General features: G+C 44.1%; 2 protein-coding genes across 4 annotated transcripts in view; one reads left to right on the plus strand and one right to left on the minus strand.

The window, feature by feature from the left end:
- RRP8 (ribosomal RNA processing 8) overlaps positions 1-26,064 on the plus strand; it is a 62,773-nt gene that overhangs the window by 12,350 nt on the left and 24,359 nt on the right. The window contains exon 8 of one of the 3 annotated variants that reach the window (XR_003900181.1): positions 12,403-12,455. The exons of 1 other annotated variant lie outside the window; for it this stretch is intronic. Coding sequence is in view for 1 of the 2 variants with exons in the window: in XM_029914945.1 (XP_029770805.1) it covers positions 12,403-12,495 (93 nt within the window). In the remaining variant the exon portion in view is untranslated. Of the gene's footprint in view, positions 1-12,402; positions 12,577-26,064 lie in introns of those variants that run through there. One more of the 3 variants, XM_029914945.1, reaches the window with a different exon arrangement.
- The window catches only part of DNHD1 (dynein heavy chain domain 1), an 84,993-nt gene continuing 73,206 nt past the window's right edge, over positions 14,278-26,064 (minus strand). The window contains exons 33-46 of the mRNA XM_029914943.1: positions 25,749-25,931; positions 25,188-25,619; positions 24,511-24,970; positions 20,003-20,296; positions 19,623-19,775; positions 19,267-19,445; positions 18,161-19,135; positions 17,775-17,961; positions 17,447-17,569; positions 17,160-17,361; positions 16,135-16,226; positions 15,856-16,005; positions 14,849-15,648; positions 14,278-14,665 (exon numbers count right to left, since the gene is read on the minus strand). Of these exons, the coding sequence (XP_029770803.1) occupies positions 14,315-14,665; positions 14,849-15,648; positions 15,856-16,005; positions 16,135-16,226; positions 17,160-17,361; positions 17,447-17,569; positions 17,775-17,961; positions 18,161-19,135; positions 19,267-19,445; positions 19,623-19,775; positions 20,003-20,296; positions 24,511-24,970; positions 25,188-25,619; positions 25,749-25,931 (4,581 nt within the window). The 3' untranslated portion in view covers positions 14,278-14,314. The remainder of the gene's footprint in view (positions 14,666-14,848; positions 15,649-15,855; positions 16,006-16,134; positions 16,227-17,159; positions 17,362-17,446; positions 17,570-17,774; positions 17,962-18,160; positions 19,136-19,266; positions 19,446-19,622; positions 19,776-20,002; positions 20,297-24,510; positions 24,971-25,187; positions 25,620-25,748; positions 25,932-26,064) is intronic.

The raw sequence follows: 26,064 nt of genomic DNA on the forward strand, positions 1-26,064 counted from the left end.
ATTAGCTGGAGAAATCTGAGAGCATCCCAAGTCCTGGGGAAACAGGAAGAAGTGGTATAATCACCAGAAATCAGGAGCTCAGAGAAGGACCCCCTTTTGACTGATTCTCAGATCTTTGTGGGTACGCCCCTTCCATATACCTAGTGCTTGGACCTCTGAGGAAGGGCATGACTGCCAGTCTGCTGCTGCAATCAGGTGCAGCAAATGCAGCAAAACTGCAGAAGCAGCTAGAAGCTGGAGCCAGCTGTCTGCAGCTGGAGTAATGAGACAGCAGCTGGAAAACAGAACAAAGGCCCTTCCTACCCTCTCTTACTTTTGGATTCCCTTTAGGACATCTCAATGACAGGACCTAATGGAACCAGCTGGCAGTAGATTCTGGGAAATAAGAGTTTGCAGACTCCCAGCTGCAGTAACACAAAAAGCATGTATAAGGCGGTGGGGAGTTGGCGTGGAGGGAGATCTGTAGAGGACAGGAACCCTGAGAAAATAGGTAAATAAGGGATACAATCCACTAGCTGCTCTTATGCATACTTTCTTGCTTCTGTCGGCTGTGGAGTGTCCCAGGGTATACATCCAGCGGAGTAAATTTATCCATTCACTTGGTTACTTCAAATTCTTTGCTACCTGGAGAAATTAAAATTCTTGGGTCTAGGGTTCTGAGTGAAAACTACGTTCCATCAATTAGATGCGCTCATGTGAGGTTTGGGAGGCAAGGGGCATCTTCCTGTTGCTTGGCTGTTGCTACTGGAGAGCAAGTTTGTCTAGATGTTGGGCTTTCTGCAGCAGCATTCCTGTTGAGGCCAAGGACAAAGTAAGGATGCCTACTATAATGGCTCAAGTTCAACATGGGATGGAGGTTCAACAGGCAAAATACAACCTCCTTTGTGACACTATAAGTTTGGCTATAACAAAGTGTGGTTAAGAAAAAAATGTACCAGGAGGATATTAAGTAATTCACGGAACTCGTGAGAAGTCCAGGGAGCGAGGCTCAGAAAACAAACATGGACCAACTGCAAAATCTAAGGTCACACTTCAGAGAGTCTGGTTAGGAGGGCACTGCTGGCACCATGGCTGCTGGACTTTTGTGTTTTTTGTTGCTATTTAGATGGATGCTGAGAACTGAATGAATCCTCCTAAACTTGTGACCCTATTTCAGGATTGACCCATGAAAGTCCTCTCTCCTGGTCCATTCTTTTATTTGTTTCCTTTATTCATTCCTATTTGCTCTTTTTTCCTCACTCCCACAATGTTTGTTGTATGTCTCCAGATGTATGTATCTTTAGCAACAGGCATGGTTTTGGTATATACATTGTGACAGGGACTTGGCAGCTGTTCCTCACACCCTTTCTTCTTCCTGGGAAATTAGCTGGACTCTGTTTCCCAGCTTCCCTTATACTTCAGGGTGGCCGTGTAATTGAATCTAGCCAGTTGGATGGGAGTGAAACTAATGTATGCTACTTGCAGACTTGGGTCCTTACACTTTCCTACACATTGGTCCCCATGTCAATCCACTTTGACTGACTTGATGCATTTGCCCGTATGACCTTGAAAGGTACATGTCGAACATGATGGAGCCAAAAGATGGAGGGGGCCTAGATCCCTAAGGGACACTTGGAGAGCCACCTGTTTTGGACTTCACCTGAGTGAGGAGTCATTTTCTTTATGGTTGTACCATTACACACTTGAAGGTTTGTTGTTCCAGCAACTATCGATCTTTTTAAAGATTATTCTTAGTTGAACACATCAGAAAAGTAAGTAAAACACATACCCATATAGAAAAGTACATGAAACCAAGATGTTTGACCCATGGTTTTCTCACAGGCTGGTACCATTGTAACCACCATCCAAACTGAGAAAGCCTCAGCACCCAAAAGCCTTTTATGCTACCTCCCAAACATCAACCACTTGTTTCTCTCAACCGTACAAAGTTACCACCATCCTGACTCTCATGACATTAATTTCCTTGCATTCCTTTGTGGTCTTATTAGTTAGGCATTGTAATATTGTGATTTATAATAAAGAATTCATATTTGGTCTTCATCCCATTTCTAGCACAGAGCTTCTAAAACCCTTGGGATTTCCTAAATGATGAGAGCTGGAACTGGTCTTTTGTTAGGTTAATGAAAGGACTTTAGGAATGCCCCGAGGTCACCTGGGATCGAAGGTTTGCCCTCTGCATCTTTGCCACCTGTATGTTCAGCTGTATTCTTTACTATATCCTTTTATAATAAGCTGGTAAAGGTAAGTAAACTTTTTCTGAGTTCTGTGAACTGCTCCAGGAAATTAATTGAATCCCAGGAGTGGTGGTGAAGCAGGGTCATTGGAACCTCCAGTTTGTAGTCAGTTGGCTAGAAGCACAGGTTGACAGCCTGGACTTGGGACTAGCATCTGAAGTGAAGGAGGAGCGCCGTTGTGTCAGACTGAGCCTCAGTCTGTGGAATCTGATGCTGTCTCGAGCAGATAGTGTCAGAATTAAGATGACACCCTGCTGGTGTCTCAGAGAATTGTTTATTGGTGTGAGGACCTTCCCCCATGGTGGAATTGGGTACTCATACCTAAATAGTATGTATTTTCATAGATCTGGCCTTTTCACTCAACATTAATTTTATGGGACTCATCCATGTGGTTGAGTAAAAATGAATTTCATTCACTGTTATTACTATAGAAGTATCCTGTTCCGTGAGTGAATTACAATTGTAAACCACAATTGATTGATTCAACTGCTTAGGTACATTTGAGTTGTATATCAATCAGAATGGGCTGTGCCATGCTGCAGGAAATAAAAATCTAGAGTGTTAATGGCTTAACTCCACAGAAGATAATTTCTTACTATTGCTAGAGGCAGGGACTGCTCATAGTCACTGAGGGACCCTAGCTAATGCAATACGTGCTTTCAAGATCACTAGGAAAGAGAAGGGAATGAGTGAGATCACTCCCTGGTATCAAACGTTTCAGCCCTTTTTGCCCCTATGGAATTGGCCAAAACAAATCTCCTTGCCATGTAGAACTCCGTAGTTGGTGAGAAAGTACACTCCTATTGTGTGATCAGGGGTAAGACAAACAGGTTTGGTGAACTGCCTAACAACCAGTTTGTGGTCCCTGCAAGTAATGCTGTGTACAACCGAGGAGATCTATTACTGCGTTCAAGGGAAGTGATGCTGGTGCAAGTCCTTATCTCATTCTCAGACTTGAAGGGAAAGCTTCCAGTATTTCATCACTGGGTATGATACTTGCAGTGAGGTTCTGATTCGTGGTTATCAGATTAATGGTGTGCTTTTCCATTTGCTGCTATTTTTATCATGAATTGGACTTTGAATTTTGTCGAATGCTGCTTCTGAATTGAGATGATCATATATATATTTAAATTTTGTTCAGTATAGCAAGTAAGATTCATTTTCATGTGCAAAACCAACCTTAAATTTTTAGAATAAAATCACCTTAGTTGATTATTATTCTCTTTATATATTGCTGAAATCATTTTGGTAATATTTTGCCTAGGACTTTTGCAGCTATGCTCATGAGTGAACATAAATGATACTTTCCTATGGGTCTTTCTTTTCTCAACATAGTGCTTTTAAGTGCTTTACGTGTTGCTATACGTACCTTTAACTCAGTTTTCCTCTTAAAATGCTCTAATGGCTTCCCATCTCACTTATAACATAGTCCAGAGTTCTTACTGTAGCCTAAAAGGCCCTGTGTTTTCTGGATTCTAGTTATCTAACATTCACTCCCTTTACTGATGCCTTTTCAGAGACACCGTCTTTCTATTTTTGAATATTCTCAGCATGTTTTCCCCTCAGGGTCATTGTACATCTATATGGAATGTTATTTCCATGATATCTACCTGGCTCACTTAGGCACTTCATTCAAATCTCTGTTGACATGTCAGTTTTTATAGTCCCCTCTCTACTGCTATGCCACACTTAGCTTTTCTTCAAGGAACTTATCATCACCTTTTAAATTGCATATTTATTTGTTTATATGATTATTTTGTATTTCTCCATACTAGAATCTAGGACTTACTTGGCTCTTGATGTCTGTTTAGTATTCCATCCAGAGTGTCTGTTCAGAACATTTAACATATCCATTTACCTTTAAGGACATTTAGAACATGCAAATCCTGTGACCACAAAAAAATTGAGTACAGAATTTTCTTATATAAAGCTTCTCTTAAATATATATATATGTGTGTGTGTGAGTCTTGCTTCCAGATTTCAATTTAATTTGTCAGGCCAGTTATTCCACTAGAAAATATAACAAAATTAACAACTATAAAATCTGAACAAAATATAACAAATATATAAAAAATATAAACCAAAGAACAACTATTTGAAGACACTGAAAAGTGAAGAAAAGCAGGCAAGAACTAGAGGAGAATTTACCCTTAAAAGACTTCAACTGCAATGGATAAAAATTATGATTTTGTGATCTTTGACTGAAAGTCTTTCCCAGCCCCACAGCATCCACCAGTTCCAAATGCAGAAAACCACAGCCATACTGGCTCAAAATAGAGAGGACAGAGTTCAGGCCTGGTAAAGCAGCTGGAAATTTAAGAGCAGAAATCCTGTAAGTGAGAGAGTGGCATGAGGGGTGAAACCAAAATATGAACATAAACACTGCCCAAACCTTTGCACGACTGCTAAAATACACATGCACAGAGGAGACTTAGGGGGACCTAAGACATAAAAGTGGCCGGAGAAGAGTCTACCCCTGAATGACAGAGGTGCACTGTGTGAGATGTGCAAATTTGCTGATTTTCTGACTACATTCCTCAATTTATGTCCAGCTTGGATGGCAATTGAAGTGTCAGAGGACAGGGTTTGGTAGTGGAGAGCAGCTGGAAATTTAAAAAGGAAACCCCAGAAGCAAAAGGACTATAGAGGTGAGCCCCAAAATTTGAGCTAAAATATGCCCAGACCCTTGGCCAGTGACTAAACTGTAAATGTGCAGGTGAGATGCTCTAGGCCAGACTTAAAAAAAACAAAAACAAAAACAAAAAAAGCAAGCTGCTGCCAGAAGCTGAAAAATAAGCAGAGACATCTACTGTTACACAGCACAGGAGATAAAAAATTTGTAATTTAGGCTGACTCCCACCCCAAAATGCCTGCCGTAACACCAATAATATAACAGAATGAAAACTTACTACAACATATAATCCAAAATAACCAGCTTTTAACCAAAATTACCAGACATACAAATAAACAAAATTATAATCCTATTATAAAATCATGAAATTTTAAACAGTAATTTATACTCAGGGTAAAAGACACTCAACAGAAATTAACTCCAGGGAGCACAGATACTGGATTTAGCTGTCAAATACTTCAAAATAGCTAGTACTAGTTCATTCAAGCAATGAAAGGAAAATATGCTAAGAAATTAAAGGAAAGTATGGCCTCAATGAATATACAGATAAGGAAACTTGGCAGAGACAGAAACTACTAAAAGGAACCAAATGGAAATTCTAGAATTGAAAAGTATAAATAACTAAAAGCGAAAAGAAAAGGATAATACAAATTAGTCAATTTGAGTAACTGAGAAAACACTGAGAGAAATGGACATGGCCTCAGGAGCTTGTGGGACCTTAACAAAAAATCTAATATTGTGTCATCAAAATCCCAGAAGGAGCCGAGAAAGCACTAAATGAAAAATAGCTGAAAACTTCCCAAACTTTGGTAAGAGACAAGAAATAGAGTGAACCTTGAACAGGATAAATATGAAAAAAATATCCATATCAAACATATCAAAATTAAACTTCGGTAAACTAAATAAGTAATAAAAATATTGAAAGTGGCTAGAGTAAAATGACAATTTACCTAAAGGGGGAAAAACAATGTGATTGACAATAGATTTCTTTTTAACCATGGAAGCTATAGGGAGTGGTACAGTATTTTTCAGGTTTTGAAAGAAAAGAACTATTAACTGAATATTATACCCAATGAAAATATTCTTCAGGAATGAAGGGGAAATTTGGACATTTTCAGATGAAGGAAAACAAAGAGAATTTGTCACCAGCAGACCTACCCTAAAAGAATGGTTAAAAGGAGTTTTTTGAACCAAAAGGAAATGATAACTCTTGGAATATAAAGAAAGATGAAAGAGCATGCATGGCAAACAAAATATGTGCAAATTGAACTAGCTTTCACAATTCAGTTCTCTGAATTGTGTATAATGGTTGAAGCAAAAATTATAATGCCTGATGTTCTAAATATATGTAGGGGAAATAGCTAAGATAATTTTATATGGGGAAGGATAAAGAGAGGTGAGGTTTCTATACTTCTCTTGAACTAGTAAAATGACACCAGTAGACCACGCTGAGTGATGCACTTATAATGCAATATATATAGCAACAACTGAGAGCTATACAAACATGTAAACTCAAAATCATTGTAGATAACTCAAAATAGAATTCTATTTTGATAAAAAAAATTTAAAAAGGGATAAAAAAGAAAACAGGCAAAAATCAGGGGGAGCAATCAAAAAAGAAAAAATGGCAACTTGGCTTCTTAACATATCAATAATTACATTTTATGTTAATGATCTGAATACACCAATTAAACAACAGAGATGGACTATACTTTGTCTATTAGAAACTCAATTTAAATGTTACAGTATAGGCAAATTGAAAGTAGGAGGGTGAAAATGATTTATCATGCAAAAATTAATTAAAGCAGGAGTGGCTGTATTAATATCAGATAGAGTAGACCTCAGAGGAGAATTTGGCAAAGACAGGGAGGGAGATTATGTAATGATAAATGAATCTGCAGCAAGAAGACATAACAATCCTAAATGTGTATATACCAAACAACATTGTACAAAATATGTGAAATAAACTGATGTAACAGAAAAGAGAAATTAGAGCAAACCACAATGCAGTTGGAGACTTCAACACCCCTTTCAACAACTGGTACAATAACTAAGACAGAAGATTAATAAGTATATATAAAGACTCAACAACACTTTGAACCAATAGGATCTAACTGACACTTATAGCATATTCCACCCAAGAAAATACACATTATTTTAAGTGCTCACGGAACATATATAGGCTCTATCTTGGGCCATAAAATAAATTTTGACAGATTTAGAAGAGTTGAAATCAGGGTGCCTGGGCGGTCCAATTGGTTAAGCCTCCGATTTTGGCTCATGTTATAATCTCACAGTTAGTAGATTCGACCCCCGCTTTTGGCTCTGTGCTGACTAGAGCCTGCTTTGAGTTCTGTGTTTCCCTCTCTCTTTCTGCCCCTCTCCAGCTTGCACTCTGTTACTCTCTCACTCAAAAATAAACATTAAAAAAAAATTAAAACTCCCAAGAAAAGAAATTCTCACTGGGGAATTCTATCAAGTGTTTAAAGAAGAAATAACACTAATTCTACACATCTTTTTCAGAAAATTTAAAGGAACACTTCTGAATTAAGTTTGTGAAGCTAATATTACTCATATAAACCAGGAAGAGATGGTGTAAACAAGAAAACTACAGACCAACATCCCTGATGAATATAATCACAGAAATCTTTAACAAAATATTAGCAAATAGAATCCAGCAATATATAAAAAAATATTAGATGCCATGGCCAAATGGAGTTTATTCCAGTAATACAAAACCTGTTTCAATAGTAGAAAATCAATGTAATTCACCATATTTAAAGGCCAAAGAAAAAAAGAAAAACCACAGGACTACATCAATTGGTGCAGAAAAGGCATTTGACAAAATTCAACACCCATTCATGATGAAAATTAGGAATAGAGAGGAATTTCCTCAACTTCAGAAAGAACATCTCTCTTTTTTTAAATATTTATTTTGAGAAAGAGAGAGAACATGAATGGGGAAAGAGCAGAAAGAGATGGAGGAAGAAAAGTCCCAAGCAGGCTCCAGGCCATCAGCACAGAGCCTGATATAGGACTTGATCTCACAAGCTGTGAGATCATGACCTGAGCCAAAATTAAGAGTCAAAGGCTTAACTACTGAGCCACCTGGGCATCCCAAGAATATCTCTTTTTTAAAAAATCTGTAGTTAACATTACACTTAATGGTAAAAAAAAATGGAATACTTACCTAGAATGCAAGAATTTCCACTCTCACCACTCTTATTCAAAATAGTGCCCAAAAAAAAAATAGTGCTAGAAGTTCTAGCTAGTGCAATAAAGTAAGAAAAGGAAATAAAAGGCATACAGATCAGAAGACTCAAACTGTTCCTATTTACAGTTGACATGTTTGTCTATATAGAAAATTCTAAAGGATCAAAAAAAATTCCTACAATAAATGAGTTCATCAAGGTTATAAGATACGGGATAAACATACAACCCCCCCCCCATGATTTTGTATACTAGAAGTGAACATGTAAACACTGAAATTAAAAATACCATTTACACTTGCTTACAAAGAAATTCAATATTTAGATGTAATCCTAAAATAGATTTATAGACCTTCTATGGTAAAAACTACACCATGCTGATGAAAGAAGTAAAAAACCTAAGTAAATGTAGAGACCTATTAACATGGTAAAGATATTGTGTACATATATAAACCACAGAGGGTGCAATCACAAATCCCAGTATGATTTTATGTAGTCACAGCCAAGATTATTCTAAAATTTGTATGGAAAGGCAAGGGAACTAGAATAAGGAGACAGTTTTGAAACATAATAATAAAGTAGAAGTAATCAGTCTACCCAATTTCAAGACTTACTATATAGCTACAGTAATCAAGATTGTAGTATTGGTAGAGGAAGGGATAAATACATAAATCAGTAGAACAGAATAGGAGACCCAGAAACTGCCCACAACTATGCCCAACTGATTTTTCTTTTATAGTTATTGTCAAGTTGGTTTCCATATAACACCCAGTGCTCATCCCAACAAGTGCCCTCCTCCATGCCCATCGCCACCCTTTCCCTCTCCCCCTCTCCCATCAGCCCTCAGTTTGTTCTCAGTATTGAAGAGTCTCTCATGGTTTTCCTCCCTCCCTCTCCCCACCTATTATGCCCAACTGATTTTTGACAAACGTGCAAAAGCGATTGGGTGGGAGAAAGCCTTTTCAACAAATGGAGCTGGAGAACTTGAACATCCATAAGCAAAAAAAATGAACCTTGACCTAGTCTCACACCTTACACAGAAATTAACTCAAAATAGATCATGAACTTAAATGTAAAGTATAAAATAATAAAAGAACTTTAGAAAAGAAACAGGAGAAAATCTTTGGTATCTATGGTGAGGCAAAGAGTTTTAAACTTGACATCAAAAGTATGATCCATAAAAGAAAATTGATAAATTGGACTTCATCAAAGCTAAATACTTTTGCTCTGTGAAAGATCCTGTTAAAAGAATGCTACAAAGTGGGAGAAAATATTTGCGAACTACATATCTGACAAAGGATTAGTATCTAGAATACATAACTCAAAATCCAGGAATAAAGAAAGATCTGATAGCCTTTAATCTACTAAAGTTGAATTTATAATTTAAGACTTTCCTCCTCAAAAACAAAACTAAAAACTCCAGGGCTAGATGGCTTTACTGGCAAATTCTATCAACCATTTAAGGAAGGAAGAAATGTCAATCCAACACAAATTCTTTAAGAAAATAGAGTAGGAGAGAACACATCCCAACTCACTTTGTGTATAACCCACTAAGACATAAATGTGGGAGCAGAATTGCTAGAACATAGTAAATATACATTTTAAGTTTTTATTTTAATACCCATTGTTCATCACAAGTGTACTCCTTTATCCTCATCACCTATTTAAACTATTCCCCTACCCATCTCCCCTCTATCAGAGTTACCTGTATAAAAAGTTCTCTTAGTTAAGAATCTGTTTCTTGGTTTGTCTCATTTTTTTCTTTTTTTTTTTTTTCAAATTTCACATATGAGTGAAATCATATGGTATTTGTCTTTCTCTTATTTTGCTTAGCATTACACCTTCTATATCCATTCATGTTGCAAATGACAAGATTTCATTCTTTTTATGACTGAGTAATATTCCATTGTATATAAGTACCACCTCTTTTGTATCCATTCATTAATTGATAGGCACTTGGGTTGCTTCCATAATTTGGCTATTATAGATAATGCTGCTATAAACATCAGAGGGGATATATCCCATTGAATTAATGTTTTGGTAATCTTTGAGTGAATACCTAATAGTGCAGTTGCTGTATGGTAGAATGGTTCTATTTTTTAACTTTTTGCGAAATCTCCATACTGTGTTTCCACAGTGGCTGCACCAGTTTGCATTTCTACCGACAGTGCAATAGGATTCCTTTTTCTCCATATCCTCGCCAAGACTTGTTTCTTGTGTTGTTGATTTTAGCCATTCTGATAGGTGTGAGGGATATCTCATTGTAGTTTTGATTTGTGTTTCCCTGACAAGTGATGATGACCATCATTTCATATATGTGTATTAGCCATCTGAATGTCTTCTTGAGAGAAATGTTTGTGTCTTTTACCCATTTTAAATTGGAGTATTTGGTGGGAGCGGGGTGTTGAGTTATATAAGTTCTTTATATATTTTGAATACTAACTCTTTATCATATGTTTGCAAATATCTTCTTCCATTCTGTAGGTTGCCTTTTAGTTTTGTTGATTGTTTCCTTCAATGTGCAGAAGCTTTTTATCTTGATGAGGTCCCAAAAGTTCATTTTTGCTTTTGTTTCCCATAGCACATAGTATATTTAATTTCACCAAGTGCTGCCACATTGCTCCCCAGAATAACCACACCAGGGTAATCATCTACCAACAGTGCATGAGAATGCTTATTTTCCACCATACCCCCCACATTTGGCTGGTAGAGGCAATTGAAAGCTGTAAGAAAAATGGATTGTGAGGACAAATGTCTGGATTCATAAATTGGCTCTACCATTTTCTAGCTTTATGACCTTGGATAACTTACTGTGTTTGTTTTCTCATCTGTAACATGGAATAATAATAGTACCTATCTAATAGATACCAGAGCGTCTTAGGCATTAGTGGGTAAAACTGGTACTCTCCTCCACCCCCATTTCAGACATCTCCCCATATTTCTGAATAAGGATTTCAAATAGACTAAAAAGCTACAAAAATAAGTGAATTTCAGGTGAGTTACAGAGCAGTAATCCATGAAATTATTGGTCTTTGGATTATTAGTACATACCGTGTATACAAAGCAGAATCACAAATTTCCTTACAAATTGGGATATGCAAATAAAATTTAGCCCTTTTCTTAATTACTGGTCTGATTTTCCTCATAAGTCTCACTCCCTCCACCACTCCACTGGATAGTAGTAGAGTCTAGAAATAAATTCAGTCTCTTCAGGTTTCATTTATTTTATTTTATTTTTTTAAAGAAATGCTCAGAAAATCCTGAGCATTCTACCTTTGCTCCTCTCCAAAGTGGCATCTGGGTATAGAAGGGAGGGCTTATGTGGCATTTTGATATTAGAAGGAAGGGGAGTCCCCAGGCTTAATAATGGTTCTTGGGTGTGCACAAGCTGGAATCTTCTGGGTATGGCTGGCCCTGTCCCATACATAGGCATTCTGCCAACATCTGCTTCTAAGGCCGATGAATTGGTGATCTCTGCTCTCAGGGCCTTGTGCCCCTCCTTACCATTTGGGCCTCCTCTCAACAACCCTCTTTAGTGCTTCGGACCCCAGTGATTCTCTGCTTCATATTCCATCCAGCCAAAAGGGTCTCTGTTTAGTATCCAGACCATAGAGGGGTTAAAGGGACACTTCTTTCTGGGCATGCCACTCTGCCCTCCTAATGCTCTTGGGGTCACGGGAAGTCCACACTGCAAAGCAGTTTCTTTCTAAAGTCTCAGTAGGGAAGAGGGCAAATGCCTCTTTGCCCTTAGTACCTGAAGTTTACTCCTTCATCCCAAAGTCCCAGATGAGATTGATTTTGTCTCTATCTACCCCCATCCATCAGGACAGGTTGGGACCTGTTTCTCCCTTTTGTCATGTGTCTTCCTTCTTCCTTTCAGTGTTTGGGACTTTGATTTCCTAGTGGGGTTTTAATTTATCTGGTCCACAATTTCAATAGTGAAAGTGTTAAATCTGGAACATTTTTACATAGCAGTTATTGTATTTAAGGAATGTGGTAATATGGTTCTTATCTTATAATCCCTAATTGATTAAGTTTAATGACTTGGCTGGACATAATTCAGGAATGAATTTCCGTTGATTATACCTCAATAAACTTGAAATTGCAAAAATTAAAAAAAAGAAGAAAATCCTACATAGAAAAGACTGAATTTCAGTCTAGAGAATGGCATGGTTTTGTAGGGAATGTTCCATACTAACCAATTTTAGATGGTTGCTCCATGCTCCCACTGGATGACAGATAGTAGCGGTGGCATATGTGGGTAGAGGGCAGGGTTCACTTTTCCAAAAGGACTTCTATAACACTCTGCTAATCTCCTCTCTTAAAGGAACAGCCATGCCCCTGGTTGATTGTGGGAAAGAAAAGGAAAGGGTTTCTGAGGAAAGTGGAATTTTTGCTCCTCTGCTCACCCTTTTGTTAAAGGACATCAGTTGATGGAGCACCTGGGTGGCTCAGTCGGTTAAGCCTCTGACTTCGGCTCAGGTCATGATCTCATGTTCGTGGGTTCGAGCCCCACGTTGGGTTCTGTGCTGACAGCTCAGAGCATGGAGCCTGCTTCTGATTCTGTGTCTCTCTCTGCCCCTCCCCCTCTCATGCTCTGCCTCTCTCTGTATCAAAAATAAATAAAACATTAAAAAAAATTTTTAAAAAAAGGACATCAGTTGCATCAGTCACTGGGGGCGGGGGAGGGGGAACCAGAAGAGGTGTGTGCCAGTGATCAATATACACTGCCGTTTGCATTACCTCCCACCACGTAGCTCATACCTAGCCATACAGTGAGAGAAGTAGGTTGTACCTAGTGAGTTTTGGTGCTCAGGAACAAGGAGAGGAGCCCGTGTAGGTCTTTAGTTCAGCTATACAACTAACCCAGCTTTCATCAGAGAAGTTTGTCCTGGGATAGCATGCAATCAGTTAATAATAACTGAACATATCAAAGCATAACTCTTGATTCCCTACCCCCAGCCAATTTCTCACCTCAGTTAATGACACCATGATCCACTCAGTTGCCTCAAGACTAAATCTCAGAGTCATCCTAGATTTGTACTCTCCCTTCACTCTTCACATCCAGTCCATCAGCAAATCCTACTGGTTTTGCCTCCAGAATATTACCTAAATCCATCAATTCTCCATCTCTGCTGTTGGGACTCTAATCCAAATTCCATTGTCTTCAAGCCTCCAAATAAATGTTCCTCCTTGTTACTCTGGAATTTCTTCCACCCATCCACCATAGAATACCTAGAGTGATCTTTTCAAAATCCAAATTAGATCATGTCCTCTGATACCTAATACTGTCCACTAGATTCCTCATGCTTTTTAAAATAAAGTACAAGATCATTATCACAAAAAGGCTCAATGTGACCTACTCCTTTCTAAGTCACATTTTGTATCTCCGTGCCCCTTGGTCACAACACTCCAGCTACATGTTCTGTCCTGCCTCAAGACCTTTGCACCTACTGAGGGCTCTCTCCAGAAACTCTCCTCCTAGATCCTCAAATCGCTCCCTTTCTTATATTTAGGAAGCCTCCCTTGACCACCCAAATTATACTAACTGCTTTCCTCTAGTCATGCCCTAACACATCAGCCCCCTTAGTTTTTTGTATAACACATAGAAATCATCAAATTTAACATCCATATGTTGACCTTTTTCTTCTCTGTCTTCCTGCTTTGGAACAACCTCATTAAGTGCCAGGAAGAGCACGTGATCCAGAGGAGTACTCAATTAGTAATTGTTGAATGCACATAAAACCTTGCATCTTAATTTGGCTTTTGTTTTTTTATGTGTATGACTCACTGGGAGAATCCATCCCTGGGGAGGGGATGACTGCTAGGGCCAGATTGAGGCATTCTCAGTAATACAACTAAGGCTTTAAAAAGTAAGTTTCAGTTCTTATGTTCTCTATAACAATATCCCTTGTGAAAAACGTGTGTGTGTGTGTGTGTATATGTGTATACGTAGGGATATATATATATCCCTTGTGGATTTAGCATAAGTACTGAGACCACAGTAGAAAGCTGGTCAAGGATTCAGAATCTGTGTATTACCCATCCCCATATGCCTAGAGCCTTGGATACATGACCAACACTAGGCCCATCTTCCCACGGGGTACCTACATCCCCCTCTCAGTTGTGCACACTAGGGTTTCCCCTCGGCCTGTCAATTCTCCATGTGCACACCACCCTGCACTACTAAATCTCAGAAACCTTTCATCGATCATCCCAACTTTATTTTGGTTGAGGCCTCATGGCAAGGGTGGGCTGCACACATGGACTCTCAGTTGATCACAGGTGGCGGGGCTGAGCTTCGTGGGCAGGGGCAGGTACATCAGGATGTTCTTACTGTGCAGCCTAACGATGCCCAGGGGCCCTTCCATATACACAGGACAGGAATACACAGCCAGACCGGCTGGCCGTGGAAGATCATTGGCGCCCCGGGCCTGGGCGCAGACGCTGACCGGAGGCAGAGGGCTGGGCTGGCTGGAGGTGCTGTCCTGCAGGGCCCCTGCTAACGGGTCCCATTCTGCGTTCCGGAGCTGGAGCCCAATCAGCAGCAGCCCCATCTTTGGAACCGTAGGATTTTGGCCGTTCACCACCTGGGGGCGCCAGAAGCTTATCAGGCAAGGCTAGGAGGGGACCTGGAGGTACCGGGGATCCGAGCAGATGGGGCTACTGAAGGGGCAAGATCACGAAGAGGCGAGATGGGGTAATTGCACGATGTAATCAAGGATTTGAGAAGGCAGAAGGGCAGAAGTGTAACAGGGATGGCATGAAAATACCTGGAGGTGCAAAGTGTTGCTGTTTAGCTCCTGACGTTGATGAAGGAGCCCACTTAAGTCAGAGCCTTGGCATTGAGGGAGATTTGAGCCGGGCACATGCTGGTGCAGGGCGGCCGTAGCAAACGTAGCCTCCCAACGTAGTGACAGCAGCAGGCGTCGCGGGTGGCAAAAGGCTGATAGGTGAAAGATGCGCCCTGGTACTTGGGCGTCCACGCCCAGGTAGCGAACCAACAGCTGCCCACGGCGGGACAGCTGTTGCAGCCAATGCCAGGGCGGCTGCGGGCCGGCAGGCGCATAGGGACGCCAAGGCGTGGGTAGGCGGCCAGTCCGGAGAGAGTGGGCCACAGCGGCACAGCGCCGGGAGGTGCACGGGATCGCGCCCTTCAGCTGCTGCAACAGGCAATCAAGGTCACGTAGCACCATGCCCGCCAGGTGGCTCAGTTCCAGCACCTCGGTCTGGAGGAAGGCCTGCAGGGGCCGCTGCCGCAGCACCCCCCACTCAGCGCCAGACTCTACCGGGCGGGCGGTGTCTGAGAGCAGAGCCTGCAGGGACTCCAGCCTCTGTGTGGCCTGCACTAGGCGCTGCCGCAGCCACCTTTCAGCGCGCCGGGAGGCTCCTCGAGCCGCAGGAACCCAAGCGGGTAAACTCTGCTGCAGTGCGCTCAGGAGAGCGCGACTCTTGCGTCGCGACAGCCAGGCCTGGGGGCCAGCACTCAGTCCGCAGCTCCGGGGTTCAGGAGGTGTGGGCAGTAGGTGCATCTGGGCCTTGCACTTTGCCAGAGCATCCAGTCCCCTTAGCTCTTGGAGGTGGAGAGGAGGGATGAGAGATAAGATGGACTCTACTGGCCCGGACTCAAGGGAGTAGGCCTTCCTCTGACATATAAGCCACCATCCCATAACTGTGTGAATATTGCCGCCTCCTGCACCCTGAAGGATGGATGATGCTCACATTCATGAGAAAGTGGCATGACTGCACTGTTCCCCACCCCAACACCGCTGGAGCTTACCTGGGCTGGGCAGCAGGGTAGCCAGCAGATTCTGGGGTGTGTGTGGATGAGCCCAGCTCCTGCTGCTGGGGCTCAGGCATGCTTGTGTTAGGCTAATCAGGGTCTCCCTGTCCTTGTTGTCTCCCACAGGACCCCCATAGAAAACCGAAGCTGAGAAGGAGGTCAGAGCCTCTCAGTTCTCACCCTCCACCACCTCCCAGACCCAAACCCAAACCCAAACCTTAGTACTCCCACCCCCACCCCTTTCGGGGCTCTCCATGGGGATAGGAAGGTTCTTACCAGCCAGCTCCTGCATGGCAGCACTGGGATTGCTAAGGCTGGCCCACAGCTGGTCTTGGATCTTAAGGGCCTGGGTCAGGGTCACTTGACTCCTGGGGGAGGGGAGCAGGAAGCAGGGTTTCAGAACCGTCTATATGCTGAGGACTCTGGTCTTTCTGGGCCACACTCCCAACTCATAAGGGTTCATCAGTCATTTCCACTTAGTACTTCCAGTACAACTTGTTGTTGTTGTTTTAAGTAGACTTCATGCTCAACCCCAAGCCCAACTCAGGGCTTGAACTCAGGACCCTTAGATGAAGACCTGAGCTGAGATCAAGAGTCGGATGCTTAACCAACTGAGCCATCCAGGTACCCCTAATACAGCTTGCTTTTTAACTGAAATCATGTTTCCCCCATACACCCTATTGTCTTAGGCAGAAACCTGGGAGCCTCTCTTGACTCCTCCTCCTTCCTCACTCCATAGTTACTCTCTATCTCTACTACAACTACCCTAGTCCTTATCACCCATACCATGGTCTTGTCCCTTGAGACTGCCTGAGCCTCCTTTAAAATTGCTCTGCTTGCCTCCAGCCCTATCCCACCTGGTCCACTGTCTACACTGCAATCAGAGTGATCTTTCCAACAGACCACTAGGATCACATTTCTTCTCCTACTTAAAACCCTCCAGTGGCTTTCCACTGTCCTCAGGATAAAATCCAGCCCCTTGCCATGGTAAAGGTTCTTTACCATTAGCCTCACCTCTCCCCACTCAACGCCCAACATGTCCACCTCAGCCCCACCCAAATCTCCCTCCTGCTGAGCCTAGTTCCCTCTGCTCAGAAAGGTCCCATCTCCACCTGATCTGTTTCTGCTTCCAAGAGTCAGTTCAAAGTGAGATCTCAAAGTCCTTGGAGGAGACTTTCTTAACTCCCCCTGCCCTCACACTTCGGTGCTTCCCAGGCATGAATTACTCATACTCATCCAGGATGTGGAAAATGCAGAGTTTGCTGAGTGACTGACATTGCAAAAGGGATGAGGTCACTTACCAACGCCCCCTGTGTGCTTGCAGCTTCATTCCATAGAGCTGACGGTGTAGCAGAAGGCCATGCAGGAGGACCAGAGGCAGCGTCCTGGTTGGGGATTGCATGTGCAGTCCTTGCTGGGCTAGTTCTGTGCTATTGATCAAGATGTGGCTCAGTTCCAGGGACTGGTCCCAGAAAACAGGCATAGAGTGCTGAGTAAGTACAGCTGGGGCAGAAGGAAAGTTCTAGGTCAGCACAGCACAGGTACCATCCTCTTCCAATCTGAGAGACTATAGCAGGAAGCTCCTCACCTGGTAAGGAAGCAATAGCCTCTGCAGACAAAATAAGCCAAAGACGAAAATCTCTGTGGACAGTAGCCACGTTCCTGCTTGCAGGTTGGGCTAGAAGCGGTTCTGACTCCAGGTCCGAGACCACTAGGGGTCAGACATGGGGCTGAGATCAATCACTGGGTAAAGGGTCAGATGCAAATTGAGGGATCAGACTTGGGGCTCAGGGATTGGGAGTCAGATACAAGGGACAGACTTGGAGTGGGGATCAGCCATGAGGCCTGAAGAGAGTTCAAGTTCAGGCCAGGTACTGGATAGGGTCCTAGAAACTATCTTTAGGTAGCAAACGCACCCCTGGCTCCATCCAACAGCCTCCACAAAGGCTGTAGCAGCTCCTTCGGCCAGTGAGGCATCAGATGACAGTTCTCCAGTACCAGCCAGTGCCCTTTGTGCATAGCCTGGCATAGAGTGCTAACCACTACTGAGACTGGGTCCCAGGCTTCAGAGCCCAGGGCAATCACCTCCAGATGCTTCTGTTCCTGAAGGCCAACAGAGAGGTGGCAGAGTAACTCAAAGTTATCCTAGGTGACACAAGGGACCCAAGGTAATGCCAAAAATGACCCCCAAAAGTCGCTGAGTAAGCCAGAAAGATCCATGGGAGTGCTGGGAGGGACCACCACACCCCACCTAAGCCCACAGAGGTCTGGTGTCTCTAGGGCCAAGTGGTGAGGCTCGAACCTGCTCATCCCTCGCAGCCAGTTTCTGGATGACAGTCAGGGGGTGCATGGTGGTTGTGGGGTGACCAGGTGGTGGCAACAAGATTAGCATGGGCTGAGTAGCCTGGCTGTGTTCGAAGGGAATGGTCGAGGCACCCAGGTTTTCATCCAGGGGCCGGCCCAGGAGGCTGGTGGTAAAGTCTGCCAGGGCCCCTGCCAGGCACTCAGGTCGCAGCACACGCCACAAAATCAGCTTCTGGAGGAGACTGAGTGGATCAGGCCCAGGCCCAGGCCCAGGCCCAGGCCCAGGCGCACGACCCAGCACTGTGGATGACAGAGACAGATAAGCCTGCCAAACATTGGAATGGCGTGCCAGGGATGCACACAGCCCAGCAAATGGTGGCAGCAGCTCTAATATTCTACATTCTTGCCAGGCTCTCAACCCCAGCCAGGCTGGTCGAGCCACACTTGGCTTGCTGTAGCCTGTGCTAGGAGACGCTGCCAGGCCAGGCCAAAGCGCCAGCCTCTCCAGCTCTGGTGCCTTCCTTGCTGCCTGCAGCAGAGCCAGAGCACCCAAGGCACCCACCAACGGTAACCGGGGCAGGCCCAGTGCAGCCACAGTACTGCCCAGTAGCTGGCGGGTCAGCTGTATTCTCAGGTACAGCAGATGCCTGGGCAGGTCCTCCCCTTGGTGAATCTCATGCTGCTGCACATGGTTCAGGGCCCGCTTGGTGGCTGCTAGCCAGTCTTCTGGGTGCATTCGGAAGAGTGGCACCAGGTTATGCAGTGGGCTAAGGGCCTTTATAATGGCCATTCCATGCCAGACCACATGCCGATAGGGTGCCCAGTGTACAACCTCCTGCAGTCTCATTTCTTCTAGCTCCTCGCAGTGGGCACGCAGCTGACATAGCTTTGCCTGGGCCCTCACCAGGTCCTGCAGGAATTTGGCTGGTTTCTCATGTTCTGAGTTCTGGAGCAGCAGCAGCAGCAGCCCCTCCTGCAGACAGTCACCTGTTCCATGGGTCTGAACCTTTCTCACGTGGCCCCCAACCATCCACACTCATCTCTGCCTCTATATCTGAGACCCTCCAGAGCTCATCCCCACGCATACCCGGACCCCCCAGGCACCTCAGCAGCCTCCACAGTGTCATGGGCGTCCAGGGCTCTGATCTTTATGTCCTGCCAGCGGCTCTCAAGCTCAGGACACTCAACACACATGATTTCGTGCAGCATCTGTTCTTCTAGGATTTCCATGTTCAGGCTCAGATCCAGCACATTCAGCCCCTTCAGCAGGTCATAACCTAGTACTTGGGGTCACATAGGGACATAGGGGATGTTTAACCCCTTGACAGGGCCAGGGGATGGGGTGTGGAGGAAGTATGGCAACCTGCTGCAGTCCTGAGCCTGCTCGGGCCAGACTGAGTGAAGCTGTGTACCTAGTGGGTCTGCAGAGCTGTGGTGGCAACTTACCCACTGGGGCTCACCTTTTTCCAAGGCACTGAGGGGGACAGTAGTACTCAGATAGAGACAGAAGCTGGGCTGCACCTGGGGTGGGCTCAGGTCCTCCCGCCGCAGTAGCCATTGCAGTTCTTGGCACCACAGGCCCAGCTCCATGTTGGTCAGCAGCACGGGCAGGCCTATGAGGGCGAGGCAAGGACACCCTACCCACCATGCCAGCACCCAGCCCCCTTCCCCATACAAAATCTGGCTCTGAGCAGCACCCCCATGGCTAATAGGAGGGTTCCCTCAGGACTCTTCAACAGAGTTAGTGCTTGGGTTAAGGATGGGAGCGGAGGTCAGGCTGGGGGTGAGAGGCTTATGGGGCCACAGAAGGAGGACATCATGGGTGGGGATCAGTTCTCACCACTGGCAGCTGCCTTCTGGAGCTGAGGACCCAGCTCTGGGTCAGCGCCTGAGAGCACATGAAGGGAGGGAAGGAGCAGAGCCCCAGTCTCTGAGGCTGGCCTTGACCTCTGTCTCTCTGTCTTCTCCTCCTCCTCCTCCTCCTCATGCTCTTGCTTGTTTCCTTCCTCCTCATTTTCCCTGTTCTCTGTCTTCTGCTCTTTTGTCTTGCCCTTCGTCGTATCACTCTTTTCACTTTTGTCATCTTCCTCTCCCACAGCGTCTTCTTTTTCTTGATTTCTCACAAAGCCCATCTCTGTGACAGAAAGATGCAAAGGAGCTCCTCTCAGAGGACAAACTGGGCTTCTAGGGAACACTATTCACCCACGGGCTCCATCCCTTGAGGGAAAGTCCATAGGAAGACACCTTAGGAACATCACATAAGCTCTTTGTGACTCAATTTCCTTAGCTGCAACATAGGGTTGATATTAGTGGGTACCTCATGGAGTTAACTGTGAAGACGACATGAAATGATACATAGAGAGGACTCAGCTGGACATAATAAGCACCCAACAAATGTCATTTGTTGTCATCATTATTTCTCTAAAACTCCAGGGAAGGGTTCTAGCTATTCCTGAAGTCAGCTTCACTTCTGCCTTTCAGCAGGTTGGTTAGAAGAGTCTGTGTATTTCTCCTTTTGCCTAAGTTACTTCTATTATAATGAAAAAAATCGTTGCTAATATAGAAATGATTGCCTGAAAGTATCAACTGCTAAGTTAAAGACCATAATCTGTGGGATTAGCCAAGTCATGGGCTACGGTATGGTAGATACAGATGGCTGGTTCCCCAGCCCCCTTCTCTATTGCCTCCTCTACAGCAGGAGCTAGAAAAGAGAAATAACATCTTTTTAAGCACTAAGAAATTTAGGAATTTTTAAAAAGTATTAAGCATTAAGAAGTGGGCAAGTGGAGGTTGCTGGGTCCAGTTTGGTGGATTCATTTCCTATTGCTTAACAAATCAACACAAATTACTAGGTAGAAGCTGATAACAACATGCATTTGTTATGTTTGAGTTCAGAAGGTTAGAAGCCCAGCCCAGCATGACTGGATGCTCTGCTTGAGGTTACACAGGGCTAATCAAGGCATCAACGGGGGCTGCAGTTCTAATCTGGGACTTGGGTCCTCTTTCAGGCTTACTGGTTTTTGACAGAATTCATTTTCATCTCACACATTCCCTGTAGCTCACTGCATCTTCCATCCAGCAATAGTTCCTTGAATCCTTATTTGTTTCAAGTCTTCCTGACTGTCTCTTCTTTCCTCCTTGCTTCTTCAAAGGGCATATGTGATTATATTGAGCCTACCCAGATAATTCAGGACATCTCTCTCTTTTTTTTTATGTGTGTCTTTGTTTGTTATTGTTGTTGTTTTAGTTTACTTGTATATCTTGAGAAAGAGACTGAGAGAGAGAATCCCAAGCAGGCTTTGTGCTATCAGTACAGAGCCTGACCCTGGGCTTGAACTCATGAACTGTGAGATTATAACCTGAGCCAAGATCAAGAGTCAGACGCTTAGCTGACTGAGCTGCCCAGGTGACCCCAGGATATCTCTATCTTAAGGTCAATACATAATTGTAGGAGTAACAACTGAGGACAAAGATGATGAGGGACCAAAACTCTGCCTACCATATTTAGCTATTCAGACTTCTGGAAGATCTTTTGTTTTCCTGATGAAAGGGACAAAAATAGCTAGCAGTAACTCTGACGTGATGCTTGGAAGGATAGCACCCAATTTGGTAAAAAGTTACTGCAAATATGGTATCCAGAAAAACCAGAAACTTTTTTCCTCATAGTTCTGGAGGCCAGAGTCTACAATCAAGGTGTTGAGAAAGGTATACTCCCTCTGAAGGCTTTAGGGAAGACTCCTTCCCTGACTTTTCCAGCTTCTGGTGGTTCCCAGAGTTCCTTGGCTTGTGGCTACATAACGCTACTGTCTGTCTCCCTCTTCATTAGGCCTTCCTTTTCTGTACCTAGGCCTTCTCTTTTTTCTAAGGACACTTGTCATTGGATTTAGGGCCAACTGAGATAAGTTAGGGTAATCTCATTTCAGCATTCTTAATTATATCTGAAAGCCTTTTTAACATAGAGGTTCATTCTGTGGGTTAGGATTCAACCCACTACATTCAACCCACTATAATGTGATAAGCCAACAGATGAAAGGATCTGGATACTTGAAGGCAACACTGAAGGCTGGTGCCTGCTTATCTTAGTACTTCTTATAATGTGAGAAAATATATCCTTATTTCTTAAGCCATGGTAAATTGGGCATCTGTTACTGATAATGATAGCATTTCTAACTGATACAGAGAGTTAGTGGGGAGGCAATAAGGATTTTTCTTTTCCCTACTAGTCTGTGTAGTGGGTAAGAAGTTGGTTTATCTCATGGGATTTGGACCATATGGTCACTGTACTTCAGTGGATTTAGAAGAAGGAATGCTGGCTACTTCCCTACTTAGATGAGAGAAACAACCTTTGGGGGGTGGGGGGAGTTTAAGAAAATTCCTTTCTCCTCATATCAAGCAATTTCAGACCACAAATGATCAAATACTTATGTACCTTACTGATGTGTAAAGATGACTATCTACCTCATGTTGCATGGAATAGGAAACTATTGGCTATTGGAAGAGCCTGAAAAATCAGGGAAGGTAATTATCCAGATCCATCTCAAGCACTTCTCTTTATGCATTCTCTGCTTGACAAATTTAATAGTATCACCTCCCCTTTTGATTTGGATACAGCCCCCAAGTATTAGGGGCTACATTCCATGGCCAATTACCCTGAGTTTACTACTCGAACTATTTTCTTCCTACAGCTCTGAGGTGAAGGCAAGGTTTAGCTAGATGTAAATTAAGGTTTAGTGGAATTGCTCAAGCCCCCAGAACCAATGTTAAGATAGAAGACAGAAAACAGGTTTTACATTTGAGGATGAGAGGGTACCAAGATTTCTAGCATTGGTTAATACCTAATAGAGTCCTTATAAATGAAATCTGAAGGAAAAAAGATAAGAGATTTAATAGAATTAGCCATAAAATCCTCCATCTGGTAACAAGTGATCAGTGTTTGCTTAACTTGAAGGCAAATCCTAAGCCCCCATCCCATTCCAGTAGGAAGTGGCTATGTACGACTGAACAGCTACAAACAGGACTCTTGCCCAACGTTCCTTTCACAGATAGCCCTGGAGACAATGGACAAGGAACATCATACTGTTCATCAGAACACAGGACAGCCGAAGTGGCTGTGTCAAGAACTCACTCTATAGCCAGTGATGCTAATCATTTGCCTTTCTATCTCTGTCTGGCATTACACAGTACATGCTAAAGACTAATTGTATAAGTTTTTGTTTCTTACCCTTACCCAGTTTCTAAACAGCAAGTTTACTGTAGTTATCTTTATTTGATTTTGCTTCATTCTGCATATTGGATGTACTGCTATAGTGAGAGTAAGTGTGTACTTTGTCATAGGTTATAGAATCACAAAGAAGCACATCTAGCTCTGATCAAGAACAATGAACACTGTTCACAGCTCCTGGAATCAGAATTGGATGCTGCAGCTAGATAGTTCTTCATTGTGTTCCTGACTAGAGAGGGGGTAAATTCACTTATAGTTGCATATGTGATGGTTATATACTGGGTGTTTCCATAATGGTGTGTAGGCACAATGGAAGGTGTGCTGGACAGCCGAGGGATGGGATGTAATAATGGTAGCAGCAATACATTAGTAGTCATACTAACATTTTTGAGAAATTATTTTTAGGTACCATGTGAATCATTTTTATATGAATTATCTTACTTAATACAATGCTTTATGAGATGGGTATAATTCAGATGCTAATTTTATCAGCAAATAAATTTAGATTAGAGAGAGATTACGTACTGCACCTTAGTTTGTAGAGCTAGCAAAGAACGAGTATTTGACCCAGACAGTCTGATTATAGAGCCCACGTTCAGATCACTTTATTATGCACCTTCCATTGTAGATGTCTATTACTCTCCCCAGTGCAGCTCCCAACCCCTTCTGGGAAATAAACACCCTTTTCTCCTTCCCCTACCCAACACCCTTGCTCCCTTCCCCTAGGAAATGCCTCCTTCTGACACTTCACCCAGATAGGTCTCTGCTCCAAGCAGAGATAATAGAAATATTTCTGCAGAATTCCTGAACATAGGATAAATTTTGGTAGTATGGAAGGCTCTGAGCTGTAGGCCAAGTTTCTAAGAATGCTGAGCAGACCAGGGAAGTGGAAGATCATGGACTGATCAGACATGTAGAGTCAGAATCATTTCAATATAGGCCCCAAGATGCAAATGTGACCTAATATATAAATATCATGTAGGCTGATGAAATCTAGGATATGCTGGCCACAAAAATTTACTATCTTAATTATGAAAGGGAGGACCACATGTGGCTGAGTGTTGGTGGTTCAGATACCTGAGAAGGAGAAGCATTATGTTCGTTATCCCTTTACATCTGCACTTTACCTGCACCTGGGGCCAGGCATCTAGTCTCCTGCAGAGGCAGAGGATTCAGCCAGATGGGGGCCTGGTTGCTGGGGTCAAGCAGCAGAGGCCAACGGCAGCTGGAGTAGTGGGTGCGGCTTCGCAGGAGCAGGCCTGCCAGGCGGGCTGACTTTGCCTGGGGCTTCAGGTCTCGGTCCCACTGGAACTGTTCAGATTTGGAGCTCAGCAGGGTCAGAAGGTTGAAGGGAGAGCGTGTGGGGAGCAGGGGGTTCTTTGGCAGCACAATGGCAGATTTCTGCTTCTGCTTCAGGGCCTGTGCCACATCATCTGGGCCCAGGGGCTCCTGGAAGCCCCTGCACAGAGCCAGCCACTTGTCCAGTAGCTCCTGGCGCCGCAGTGCTGGGAAAGGACCCAGGTAGATGATGGCAGCTGAACACAGAAGGGCATCCCCGAACAGAGTTGTGCAGTGCTCCTTCAACATCTGGCATGGAAGGGAAGAGCAGAGGGCAGGTAGGCTGGAGAGGAGGGTGCAGGCAGAGAGGGTCTGGTAGAGAGGGAGTGAGGCAGGGTATGCAGGAAAGCATGGCAAGGAGGACAGTGGGACAAAGGTAGGCAATGAGGACGCAGGGAGGAGCAGAGTTGTTGGGGGCAGTGGGACTGAAATGAGCTTTGGGGAAGACCAGGGAGGTGCTCGTTACCTGGAGCTCTGTAGTCCAGGAGTGCTTAGGTGTGAGCAGCGCAGCCTTTATGGGCCACTTGTGATATTGGCCACACTTAGCATGACTGAGATTCTCCATCACATGGTTGTGTGAAACCCAGGAGTCTTCCAGTTTGTTGACCAGATCCAGTTTGTGCTCCAGGGTCTCCTGGGCCTGGAACTGCTGGTGGCCCAGGCGGGCCTGCTCCCGAGCCAGTGTGGCCTCTATCTGTCGCAGCAGCAGGCCCGTGGGCAGTCCCCGACGCTGTGCCAGCCCATAGCGCAGGACAGCCCAGAGCCAGGCTGCCAGGCTTGCTGCAGGTATGCTCACTGCCCGCAGAGCTGTGTCACTCATACCTGGAGCTTGCAGAGCTTGGGCTAACATTATCATTTCGGAGTCTGTCATCTTCTCCTTGGGGAAGAACACCAGCTCCTGGGAAAATATGTTAAGAGGGGTAGGGGCAGACACAGGTGCTCTGGACCTGGATCCAACAGCTTTGCTCTGCCACGTCTCCCCTTTGTGCCTCCACTCTCGTCCTCCCTTGTGCTCCACATTCCCTACCTGATAAAAACCCTCGGTGCATAAGAGCTGCTTGGCACTGGCCCAGCCTGTTTCACAGCGGAACAGGCTGCACAGGGCATCGGTCACCCGGACCACAGATTCTGGTGGTGCTCGGTAGCTCCGTATCTCTTCAAAGTCGGTCACCTGCAGCTGGCTCAGAGGCCCCAGGAATGCCTTGCCCATCTAAATGAGAAGATATGCACTCTTGAAGTGAGTTTCCCAAGTGTTCTCGTCCTTCAGGGTGTTGCCAGGAGTGATCTCCTCTTCCTAGGAGTTCCCATGAGCGACTTTCCTCAAGCCACCCTACTTTGCCCCT

Source organism: Suricata suricatta, chromosome 11 (assembly GCF_006229205.1).
Source record: "Suricata suricatta isolate VVHF042 chromosome 11, meerkat_22Aug2017_6uvM2_HiC, whole genome shotgun sequence".
In the NCBI taxonomy this organism is placed as follows: Eukaryota; Metazoa; Chordata; class Mammalia; order Carnivora; family Herpestidae; genus Suricata; species Suricata suricatta.